General features: G+C 31.4%; 2 protein-coding genes across 9 annotated transcripts in view; one reads left to right on the plus strand and one right to left on the minus strand.

Moving 5' to 3' along the window:
* Positions 1-6,393, minus strand: part of LOC124430331 (alpha-protein kinase 1) — a 6,613-nt gene extending 220 nt beyond the window's left edge. The window contains exons 1-8 of the mRNA XM_046976700.1: positions 6,165-6,393; positions 3,619-4,111; positions 3,177-3,273; positions 2,359-3,071; positions 2,097-2,276; positions 1,703-1,965; positions 756-1,564; positions 1-552 (exon numbers count right to left, since the gene is read on the minus strand). The exon at positions 1-552 is cut by the window's left edge and continues 220 nt beyond it. Of these exons, the coding sequence (XP_046832656.1) occupies positions 488-552; positions 756-1,564; positions 1,703-1,965; positions 2,097-2,276; positions 2,359-3,071; positions 3,177-3,273; positions 3,619-4,111; positions 6,165-6,211 (2,667 nt within the window). The 5' untranslated portion in view covers positions 6,212-6,393 and the 3' untranslated portion in view covers positions 1-487. The remainder of the gene's footprint in view (positions 553-755; positions 1,565-1,702; positions 1,966-2,096; positions 2,277-2,358; positions 3,072-3,176; positions 3,274-3,618; positions 4,112-6,164) is intronic.
* Positions 6,394-6,492: 99 nt separating this feature from the next.
* Positions 6,493-12,392, plus strand: LOC124430332 (intraflagellar transport protein 80 homolog). 8 transcript variants are annotated; one of them, XM_046976704.1, is made up of 16 exons: positions 6,493-6,902; positions 8,454-8,554; positions 8,650-8,828; positions 8,905-9,015; positions 9,150-9,328; positions 9,421-9,648; positions 9,729-9,850; positions 9,934-10,182; positions 10,254-10,417; positions 10,506-10,703; positions 10,773-10,923; positions 11,108-11,171; positions 11,256-11,378; positions 11,456-11,595; positions 11,673-11,838; positions 11,936-12,392. In XM_046976704.1, exons 1-16 carry the CDS (start codon positions 6,753-6,755, stop codon positions 11,954-11,956), a joined length of 2,346 nt encoding a protein of 781 aa, XP_046832660.1. In that variant the 5' UTR covers positions 6,493-6,752; the 3' UTR covers positions 11,957-12,392. The 8 variants fall into 8 exon arrangements, with proteins under 8 accessions (XP_046832660.1, XP_046832657.1, XP_046832658.1 ...); XM_046976701.1 differs by having other exon boundaries at positions 6,496-6,902; positions 11,000-11,171; XM_046976702.1 differs by having other exon boundaries at positions 6,496-6,902; positions 11,000-11,171; positions 11,673-11,820.
* The last annotated feature ends 108 nt before the right edge of the window (positions 12,393-12,500 follow it).

Here is a 12,500-nt window from a genome sequence, read left to right on the forward strand (position 1 = left end):
TGGCATTTTTTGCATTATGCTTCTTTTTTTTCCTTTTTCATTTCCTTTCCTTTTGTACACGCTCTACATACGTTTTTTTCTCATTTTTTTTTTTTTTTTTTTTTTTTTTTTTACAATCGCACATTTATTTGTTTGTTTTGTTTTTTTGTATTTTTGTTTTTTTGTATTTTTATTTTATTTTTTTTTTTCTTAAGAATAATCACTATCATAAATAAGAACTTGTAAAGAGTATACCTGGTACCGTGAATCGCGAAATGTCCTTGGTTAAAAATTCGTCGGCTTCGATACAGAGGATGTCTAGAAAAATCACTGAAAACTTGAATGGAGAATAGTTGCAGCAATCGTCATTTAATCGATCCTTATGCTGGCTCGTAGAAGCAGGATCATTGTAATAATGACAATGATGGTAATAATGACGTCTCCGATATTCGCTATGGTATAATTGATGATTAAGATGAAATATAGTAGGATGGTCCATGGCAGGGGATCACTTGTCAGAATTCGAACAATCCCCTGGCTGTTTCATTATCGTATAATCTAATCGATATTGGGCTAAAACATAACAAATTTACATCTATATAATACTTTACGTTTACTACACACACACACACACACACACACACACACACATAGACGTACGTACGCATACTCGCGCGTACACATAGAGACACACACATAAATATATTAAAAAATCTTAATTACAATTACCTGTAATAATAATAAATTATGTAGAACTGATAGATATACAATCATACCTTTCTTTGTAAGGTCCTCCATAGTCTGATCTTTACAATCTATCGCCATATGATTACTGCTACCACAATTATAGCAGGATACTTTAGTTGGTTGAACAGCAGCTGGTGCGTATGTGACAACGGGCGTCGGTGGCATATAAGGTGCAGGTGTTCCCGCAGCATTGGGTGGAGGTGGTGGGGTTCCACCTGAAGCTGGATGTCCAGGATACTGATACATCAATTCGCTATTTGGCTGGTATGTGCTTGGGTAAGCTGGCCTTGCATAAGGACCATGCGAGTAGTTAGAGTAGATACCACTACTTGGCCTCAAGGCAGAGAAGTGTCCATGGGGTAGATACGTGACTTGTGAATGCGGAGGTGGTGTTGGAAATGAGACGCAATGAGGTAAACTTGGCGGTCCACCACCGTTCACCATTTGATTTTTATGACGCATTTGATGTCCCTGATTCTTCCTACTGCGTTGTCTTTCCGGTGGTTGCATCTGTTGCTGTTGTTGTTGTTGTTGCTGCTGTTGCTGTTGCTGTTGTTGTTGTTGTTGTTGTTGTTGTTGTTGTTGCTGCTGTTGTTGTTGAGGTGTCGGATGAGATGTAGCACCTGTAGAATGCATAGGAACAGAACCGAGATGATCTGTAACTGGTGCCGTATTACTATCATTTCCTCCGACCCATGGAGCTGCTGGAGGTGTTTCAGGTGGTGATCTACTACCGGAACTATCGGAGCTACTGCTCTGTGAACAATGCCGACTGCTTTCATGGTCCAATCTCAAAGCTTGCAGCTGGGCTAAACAATAAACGTGTTGGGCGTTGCATCTAAAAAAAAAAAAAGAGAAAAGAAAAGAATGAAAATAAAAATAAAAAAAGAAAAAAGAAAAGAAAAACAATGAAAAGATGTGTTCCTTGTCTTCTAAATATTAAAGCAAACGTATTACTATTGTTTCCTGATATTACCTTGAATATCGATTTTGCACACCAGCAACAGGTACAGTGAGACAGGCATAACACGGTGCATTTTGAGCTGTGTATACTGGAGCAGGGGCAGGATACATTTGAATTTGCGTAGGATCCAATGGCGGCATAGTGGGATAACGTCTTAAATTATGAGCAGCAGCGTGATTATGATGATGATGCATCGCTGGATGTTGTTCCTGCATCAACATGGATTTGGGACCTTGATTTCCACCATCATTTAAAATATCAACACCTGGCATACCCTATGAACAAAACAACATTTTATTCATTAGAATTTTATTAGAGATATATTATATTATACCGCGTGTATATTCTATTAATTTGTTGTTCTTTTTTTCTTTTTTTTTTTCTTTTTTTTTTTTTTTACACAAACCTCATTTTCCATAGAATCACCCATCGTATTTCCTGAATTATTAGTATTGTCTAGCTTCTTATCTGCAGTAATTTGATTCAATCCATTAGTGGTTTGACTTTTAATTATACTTCTTAATTGTCCTACAGCATTTGGAGTTAATCCAATTTCCCTTAAATCTTCGTCACTCATTCTCCGCATCTATATATTAATCAATAAATAATAAAGATAAATATCAATTATAGAAATTATGAAATAATTATAAAATAATATTTGAGCTCACCTGATCAAGAGAAATATCTTGTAGGTTTCCTTTGAAGTTTGGCATTTCTTTGCCCAATGCCTCCCTTAAAGAATCTCCAGAGGTTGAAGATCTTAATCGTGGTGGAGGTGGTGGTGGTTGCTTTGATTGTGTCGCTGGGATTAATGTGCAAGGATTGTTGTCTATGCTGTTATGTCTAGAGAAGGTTGTAGTGCTGGTAATAGGTAAAGGAAGAGATCTCGATGGAAGTAAGGGTGATTGTGCTGGAAGACTTCTGCTAGTGCCAAGTGCAGGAAATAGAGGGAAGGAACTGGCATTGGAACTAGATATACTCATCTGACTGTTACAGGCACTCGTTGATGTTAACGTATTCGAAGTTGACTGAGTGACTTGTGAAGATGTACGAGGCATTGCATTATTTCTTCGACCCATTGGAGAATTACTACGACTAGGAGATCGAGATTGGGATGGCGAGGATTGGCGACTGACTAAAGGGGAAGGTGGATAAGCCAACATGTCACTGGTATGATACATCAGTTGATTTCCCATCACAACCTGACCTGTCCATGGTGGTAAATGATTAACCGATGGAAAGCCAAGATGAAGATATTGCGTAGCGCCTCCAGAACCCATTGACATTTGTTCTGGTGTTGGCAAACATAAGCCAGGTGGAGGCATAGAAATACCAGGTGGTACTCCACTCATCATTGGATTATTTCTCATTGACATATCTCCTGCAAATAAATATAATGAAAGATCAATATATTTCTATCTTATATAATATTATTTAATTTAAAAATAATAACGTGTTTCTCTTTTTTCTCTGTAAACTAACATACCATGATAAGTTTGCATTTGAGGTGGCGGCATCAAACAACTACTTTGCATTTCAGGATCCACTAATCTATCATTTGTGTTAATGCATGGTGTACAGCCCTGTAAATAAATTAATCTATGCAATAATACGCAATACATATACTACAAGCAATTCTTTACTATGATTTTTATAATAAGTGTTAATTTAATAATATTTTATAAATATGAATGAATAGCCACCTGTTTAATTCTATCCTATAGATTTGCTCGTATGATCGTAAAGTAGTATCAAAGTGTTTAACAACTATATAAAATAAATGGACTATCATAAAGCATAATATAAATAATATTGCAAACAAGTGATTATTCATTAGCAGTTATAACTTGCAAAAAAAGAAAAAGGAAAAAGAAAAAAAAAAAAGAACTAATACACAATAAGAAAAAGACATAGACATTGGATATTACTTGTACAGGTTTGGCAGAAGTGATAGACTTTGAAAGATTAAATCGTGTCTCTTCCTCCTGAAGTTTAATGTAAATGTTACCAAAGACACTCTTCTGTTCATATGTAAAGGCTGGATGATTTAACGCCATTGTATATAATAAGAGTAATTCTTCCAGAGGTTGATCATCTGGTGTAAAAGTGGTCCCATTGAGAAGATTGGAGATCTCTTGATAATCAAAGTTTGACAAGTTCTTGTATAAGATCACTGCGCATGCATAATTGCAAGAATGTAGCAGTGCCATATAGAGAGCAAGTTTTCTTCTTGTGCGCTTGTCTGTGACACCAAGGTTTGTCAGCTCTGAGAGATCTGAGACGTTGTTTGCATGATGCTCTGTATCGCGTAGATCATTGTAATCTCGCTTTCCAATATCCTCGACACACGTGCCAAGGTATCGTACCTCAAATGGCAAGCACATATTTAGCAACGTGCACATGACATCTATACGTTTATAACTGCACAGACATAAACATATGTGTTAAATTGACATATTATTAAGAGCATTAATGATCTTATTGACAATAATAAAACTTAATATGTTATATATATATATATATATATATATATATATATATATATATGTAAGTCTATATAAATTAGCATACATATATATAAATAACATAATTATTATTGCAAAAGTCATCGAGTATTACATACAATAATAAACGTATCTATAATTAGCAAAGTATATTTTAAGATTTAATCAATTAATTATTTTACACGATCAAAGTAAATTCGTTATTGATCTAATCAAAGAAATTTGTGTATTTATGAAGAATTAAGTTAAAAAGATAATAATATTAATAATAATAATAAAGAAAAATAAGTTAAAAAGGAAGAAAGAAAAATTAAGAAAGAAAAATAAAAAGAATATACTTTTCTTGCATAATAGGTTGCCATTAACTATCGAATTTATCAAAAGCACGAAAAGTACAAAAGTCATGAAAATAAAAAAAAAAAAAAAAAGAAAAAGAAAAAGAAAAAATAATAGTAACAGTGACGTTAGAGAATGTAACAACGAGTAAAATATTAAAAAAAAAAAAAAAAAAAAAAAAGAGAGAGAGAGAAAAAGAAAAAGTATCATTAAGCATCAAATATAAATATTATATGAAAAAGAAAATGGTAAATGACTGTATGTTTTTAAATGCATTCATACGTGCCTGACGAGAATGTGCCCGCGCGCGCAATCACGTATACCTCATAGGTATACATGTATATTACATGTTAAACATAATGTTCCATCATAAAAAAGATATATTCATTTAATAAGATAATACAAGCAAATCCATGATATTCCCGAAATATCGTCAGATTTAAAAGAAAATAATAATTAAATATTACTTTGGTCGATTATCTCACAAAAATATTCGAGTAACATCTATTATTATATAGAAATTTATTATACGCGTACATATATATATATATATATATATATATATATATATATATATAAACAATTTTCTTATCTTTATCTATAACTACTCGTAAATTATAAGCCAAGAAAATTTATCGTTAACGTAAGTAATAAAATTTGAAATATATATATATATATATATATATATATATATATATATATATATATATATATATATATATATTAAAGCAAACGAAAAAGCATAGAAAGAAAAATTATCTCAATCGTAAGAAGAAGTTAAAAAAAGCGAAAGAAAAAGAAAAAGATAAATTCGCAAAGAGTGCCAGGGGAGGGAATGGGGTGATGGGAGAGGGAAGGGAAGAGAAGGAGGAGGGGGAAGGAAGATAAAAAAAACAAAAAAAAAACAAAAAGGAAAAGAAGAAAAAAAACCATGACAGCTTTTCCAATTCGAACGATATAAAATGCAAGATAAACGGGGAAAATCTTCTCGATTATCTCGAAATATCGATAGAAAGAGAGTTAGAAACTTAAGAAATAAGAAAGATGTGTATACGTATGTGCGTATATACGTACATACATACATCATACATACATCATACATATGTACATGCATATATATATGTATACATATACACATATACATATATATAAAAATGAGAAAATATATAAAAGTATAAATCGTAAAACGTCAGTCAACGCAACATAGGAGGACGCGTTGTGAGAAGGAAGAAAAAGGGAGGGGAGAAAGAGAGGGAAGGAGGGAGAAAGAGAAAGACAGAGAGACAGACAGAGAGAGAGAGAGAGAGAGAAAGAGCAAGAGCAAGAGCAAGAGAGAGAGAGAGAGAATAAAGAAGGATAGAGACGGAGAAGAGAAATGGCAAGAGAAAGAGAAACAGAAAGATAGAAAGAGAGAAGAATAGATAGACAGAAAGATAGAAAGAGATAGATATAGAGGAGGAAAGAGGGGGGGGACATGGGATGATGGGGAGGAAAGGGAGAGGGATGGGAGGAGAGAGAAAGAGAGAAAGAGAGAGACAGAAAAAGAGAAAGAAAGAAAGAAAGAAAGAGACAGAAGGAAGACATCGGTAGCTTTATAGTATAAATCCGCGTGCAAATAATAACGTAAAATTTACCTGGACAGATTCCCAAACCATGATACCACGTTCTCCTTACACACCATTGCCAGACAACATTGATACTACTTGGTCTGGAGAAAGCGCCGATGCGGACAAGTTTGGCGCCTCGGATGCTATCAAGTGACAATCACGATGTAGTACTTTAAGAGCCTGTATCGTCAGGTTTGCGATAAAGAGCACAAGGATTCCTCCCCCCACGTATTAATATAATATTTTCCTTTTTTTTTTCCTCTCCTTTCTTTTTTTTTTTTTTTTTTTTTTTTTTTTAAATATATATATATATATATGTGTATGTATGTATGTGTGTATTTATATATATGTGTGTCTGTATATATATATATATATATATTTTTTTTTTTTCTCTTTTACTTTTAAAACGAGCTAATTTCCCACGGGCGTTTTAAAGTCCTTCGAAATTGATAGACGTATTATTCGTACGATGATGGTGGCGGGTATGCAAAACTTCGCGACGACTACTATACGACGACGACGACGTCGACGACGACGACGACGACGACGACGACGACGACGACGACGACGACAACGACAACGACGACGACAACGACGACGACAACGACGACGACAATGACAACGACGACAACGACAACGGCAACGGCAACGGCGACGGCGACGGCGACGGCGACAACGACGACGACGATGGCAGAAGCAGGAGCAGGAGTAACAGCAGCGGCAGCGGCAGCGGCAGTAGTTGTCGTACTTTTCGTCGTAGTAAATGTAATAGCAGTGGTAATAGTAGTAGTAGTAGTAGTAGTAGTAGTAGTAGTAGTAGTAGTACTAGTTGATAGTAACAGCGACAATAGCAATAGCAGCAGCAGAAACAGCAACAGCAGAACGATAAAACGTTGTCGATTATCCACATTCGCGGCAGCAAAGACAAGGCAGGCCACGGGCCAGGCCAGGCGCGACCGAAACCGCGATAGACCCGACGGGTATATAAAAACAACGTAAGCCGATGAAGATATAGGACCACTCGCGTTATATCGAATAACCCCACGTGTTTACGGCGTTATATCCAATTATCCCAACATCTATAATATAATATTACTATTCCGAAATTGTCCTTCCTCAAGATAACTTATATATTCTTAGGAGGATGCTCCGCGTTGAAAAGTCTCGGCTCTCTCGAGATCCGTTCACATGCTCGCGTTAAAAAAGGCATCGGGTACTTGCTGCTTATATCCCTCTCTCTCTCTCCTTTACCGAACCTAATGTCGCATTTCTATGTAAACCGTATATCTTTATAATTTCAACTCTTATACTATTCTATTATTGGTTCTTTTCTCGCGGCAAATCGTACCGATATTCGAATACGTTTCTTTCAACGATAAAATAAAGAACTTTCTGAACGCTTTAAAACATTTATCATATGAATTTCGTCGAGGTTACGTTTTTTGACCAATCATCGTACTCCCTTTAATGGACTTGCGCGTTTTAAATTGGACAATTCGCACGACGACAACGACGACGACGATGTACGTTCGTTATTAATTATTATTCGTCATTTTCTATCGTTGAATTCGATTATATTAGTATTTTTTTTTTTTTGTTTTCTTTTTTTTGTTTTTTATTAAAATTCATTCGTATCTTACAAAGAATCCCATTTTTGTTTTCATGATATAATTTATAATTTCGCGTATTTCATATTACAAATTGTTAATTTGAATATCGTCGAAATTATTTTCATGTATCTTAAACTGCGTTTGCGTGACCTTACCGCGTTTATAATCTCGTTGGTTCGATAGAAACGTTGTTAAAGATACGTTTCAAAAAAAAAAATTTGGCTTTATAAAATGATTTAATTTTATTGATTTTAAATCTCTTATAGAAAATATCTTAAGTATTTATTGATCAGACGAATTAAAAGGATATTAGATGAGATTAGAAAGAACAATAGAAGCGAATATTTTATTTCGAATCTATTCGAATTTGAATTGTCGGTTATTTTAATAAATTTTCAAGTATAAAAATATACAAATATTTTTAATAATTTTACGTTATATACTATACATACGTATATATATATATATATATACATACGTTGTATAATAATTATTTGTCATAATTTATAATCATTATTATTATCACTATGGTAACAAGAAGGAAAACAAATCGTATTTACGCATTCTTACATTTATTACTACAAAACTATTATATTTTCATAAATTTCAAACGTTATATGCTTCGAATAATATGAATTATTATTATATTTGTAAATTGAATATCATTACTGTAATATATTGATAATATATATATATATATATATAGAACACAATGAGATTTAAAATATCTGCTCAAAGTAGTAATGGTCACAAAAATTTAGTTACATGTGTAGCTTGGAGTTCAGCAGAGGAAATATTTTCCTGCGGGTAATTCTTTTTTCTTTATCAAAAGGAAAAAAAAGAAAATGTAATTCCATTTGTAATAATTCCTTTTTTTTTTTTTCTTTTTTTTTTTTTTCCAGAGAGGATCATTTACTAATATGCTGGTATTTAGAAAGTGGAAATGCACATTCGACTGTTATCACAGAATTTCCATCGGATTTCTTTCCTACTTCAATGCAATGGCATCCACGTCCTAATCATTTAATAACAGCCAGTAAAAAGCAATCGTTAGATATACTTTTAATCACTACAGCAGACGGTATGTATTTAAATTTTTAAGATATTAAAAAATTAATAATATTATATATTATTCTGTAATATTTTATTCCCAATAGGAAGATTTCATTTAGTTAATAAAAATGGTCGTATTGAAAAAAGTATAGAAGCTCACAAAGGTGCTGCTACAATTGGCAAATGGAGTACAGATGGTTCAGTATTGCTTACAGGTAATAAAACAATTTATACTAAGATAATAAATTGATGAAAGATAATAAATGATATATAAAGTAATTATATATATATATATATATATATATATATATATATATATATATATCATTTAATGTGTGTGTAATTTTAGCTGGAGAGGATGGTCTAATAAAAGTTTGGTCACGTAGTGGTATGCTTCGTTCTGTAATAGTCAGAGGCAATACATCTATTTTAACATCAGACTGGAGTCCAGATTGTTCTAAAATATTATATTCACAGGGAGGATATTTATTTTTCCAATCGCTCAATTCCAATTCTAAACCTTATAAGGTTACAGATTTATATTTGTTTTCATGTTTGATAATATAATAATATAATTTGTTATATTCTATTATAAACATTACATTTATTTGTATTATCAGTGGCATGCTCATGAAGGTCTTGTCTTGACTGTTTGCTGGAATCATAATCATGGATTCATTATTTCTGGTGGAGAAGATTGTCGTTATAAAGTTTGGGATTTTAATGGTAGTTTAATTTATAATAGTAGTCCTGGTGATCATCCTATTACAGCAGTTAGTTGGTGCAACTCGGGCGATTATTTTGCCATTGGATCTTTTAACATAATTAAACTTTGTGATAAAACTGGGGTTAGTATAATAATATTATATTTTCTATATAAATAAATTATATATTTTATGACGATTTTCTTTTTATTTTGTTTACACAGTGGTCTCATTCTTTAGAAAAAATTAATGCTGGGAGTGTATACAGTATAGCATGGTCTAGCGACAGTACTCAGGTAGCTATAACTTGTGGAAATAATGTTTTAACTGGCCATGTTATAGGCAAGTAAGTTCTTCATACAAAATTATTTTAATGTATGCAAATTTTTAGAATAATTACAATGATACTTTTAATGTTATTATATATAGAAGACTCGAATGGAATAATTATGAAGCTACCTTAATTAAAAGGAAAGTATTAGAAATTAGAGAAGTTGGTAATGAAGTTCATGAGATTATAGAAATATCTGATCGTGTAGTTCTATTGGCATTTGGTTTTGATCATTTAATTGTGATTACTCCAGGTCAATGTCACATTTATTCTGTTACAAATTGGAATACACCAGCAATATTTGACTTAAAAAGTAGTTCTGTATCAGCAGTCATTCTTGCAAATAAGTAAGTGAAATAAATTAATATTGTATACACAGACTTATTATTAATATAATGTTTTAATTATTATTTTGTAGACATTTTTTATTAGTGGAATGGAACTCTATAACGTTGTACAATTATCAAGGTCGTTTATTAGGTGTCCCTAAATGGAAGGGTATGACACAAGAACCTCTTTATTCACCTTGTATATCTTTATGCTTTGATACTCTTGTTGTTAGAGATCAGAAAAATGAAAAATGTAAATAATAAAAAATTCCAATACTTAAAAAACATAATCTACGTATATGTATATCTTTTTCTATAATAGAAATATAATTTCTTTTTAGTACTACATGTTTTAGAAATATCATATAACAAGCCAATTGTTGAAAGTCAATCGCATTCTCATCCTCAGAATATTACTCAATTGGCATTAAACCATATTGGAAATACCAGTGATCGACAATTAGCACTTATTGATATTACTAAAGATTTATATTTAATTTCCATAAGAGCAACAGGTTATGGACGTGCATGTAAAATAGGTATTTACAAAATACTTTGATATTATTTAAAAAAAAATGAATAAGGATAAATTAAGATATTATTTTTAGCTGCTATGGCACAAAATGTTATATGGGCTATCGATGCAAATGTATTAGCAGCAATGTTAGATGCTACTTTATCTGTATGGTTGTGTCCTAATTGTGTACATTATAGCGATCGCAAAATTATACGACGTACTAGAATCGATAAAGAGAGCAGGTTTGATATATAAACAGATTAATTATTGTTTCCAAACTGCGTGATATTTTTTATTATAAATTTATTTACTGTATAGTGAATTTGGTAAACAACCAACTATTGTCAGTGTTTACAATGGTATGGTCAATGTAAGACGTGGAGATGGTGCTTTAGTTTCATCCCAATTTTATACTTTTTTCACTAGCTTGCATCAGCTTATATTACAGAAAAAATGGAAAGAATCTCTTTCACTCTGTCGCATTGCTCAGGTATATCAACGCTTATTATCTTCATTCCTTCAATATATCATTATCTTTACAATGTTATGTAATACATTTTTTTATTTTTCTTAGAATGAGATATTATGGACGTGCATGGCTATTATGGCAACAGATAATAAAGAATTGAACGTTGCAGAAGAAGCATATGCAGCTATTAAAAGATATGATAAAGTTGATTATATTCGATATATCAAAGTAATTATAATAAATATTATTACTATTATTAAACGAAATTAAATTAAATATATAATACTGATTAAAATTTATTTTAGAATTTACCTAAGATAACAGAAAGATATGCAGAAATGGCATTATTATCCGGTGATTTGTTAGCAGCCGAAGGTATACTTTTACAAAATGGATTAATTGAAGAAGCCATTACATTAAACATAAAAGTTTACAATTGGAATAGGTATTGTAATTTATTAATAACGTGTAATTTATTAATAAAATTTTCTCACTTTGATTTATATTATTTTATATATTTAGAGCACTTGAACTTGCCATAAGGCATAAGAAACAAATGGATGAAGTTTTAAATGCAAGAGGAGATTATTTAAAAACATTAAAAAAGGAAGAAACAAATTCAAGTTATTTAGCTGCAATGAATAATATATCTTCATCTTTGGTACAACAGGTTGTTATTGATACTAAAGTATGAAATAATTTTCTTGTTTTTTTTTTTTTATTTATTTATTTTTTTTTCTTTTCTTTTTTTCTTATAAATGTAATACTGTTAAATATTTTCACAGGCATCATCGTCAATAGAGTGAAATTATTTGATGATATTATTAAAATATGTAATAAAATAGAAATGTTTTAATAATTTCTATCGTCATTTTTATAAATTAATTTTCCAATAAATCATTATATATCGATATTAAATCATTACAACTGTAATTACATTTGATTTTATCTACATTGAATTGTATATTTCGGAATAGAAGATGCGCAAACGTTTGTGTATACGTATGTATGTATGTATTAGTGAAATGATTGCGACAGGTGGTCGTATCCGGTATAGACGCTACAGTGGTAAAGAATTTTCTGTCTACGTATTAAATCTATAACGACGAAGAGTGCATCAAAGTTATACGGAATATTTTCCAAAGGTCAATGAACCTTAAATGACGATATTTTAATCGATATTCGCTAACTATAATTAAAAACTATTAAAAAAAATTAATTAAATTTCATTTTCTCTATGTATCCAAACAATTTATTACTACTCCTTATTTATTTATATTTCTACTCCTTTTTTATTATTATTATTACTATTATTACCATTATTATTATTATCATCATTATCATTATCAT

Source organism: Vespa crabro, chromosome 18, assembly GCF_910589235.1.
Source record: "Vespa crabro chromosome 18, iyVesCrab1.2, whole genome shotgun sequence".
In the NCBI taxonomy this organism is placed as follows: Eukaryota; Metazoa; Arthropoda; class Insecta; order Hymenoptera; family Vespidae; genus Vespa; species Vespa crabro.

Excerpts from the sequence above, each read along its gene's own strand:
- LOC124430332 (XM_046976701.1), top strand. The coding sequence starts at position 6,753 with ATGACAACGACGACAACGACAACGGCAACGGCAACGGCGACGGCGACG. Across the intron at positions 9,851-9,933 it reads ACTGGCCATGTTATAGGCAA|AAGACTCGAATGGAATAATT; the intron begins GTAAGTTCTTCA and ends TATTATATATAG. Across the intron at positions 10,704-10,772 it reads TGGACGTGCATGTAAAATAG|CTGCTATGGCACAAAATGTT; the intron begins GTATTTACAAAA and ends TATTATTTTTAG.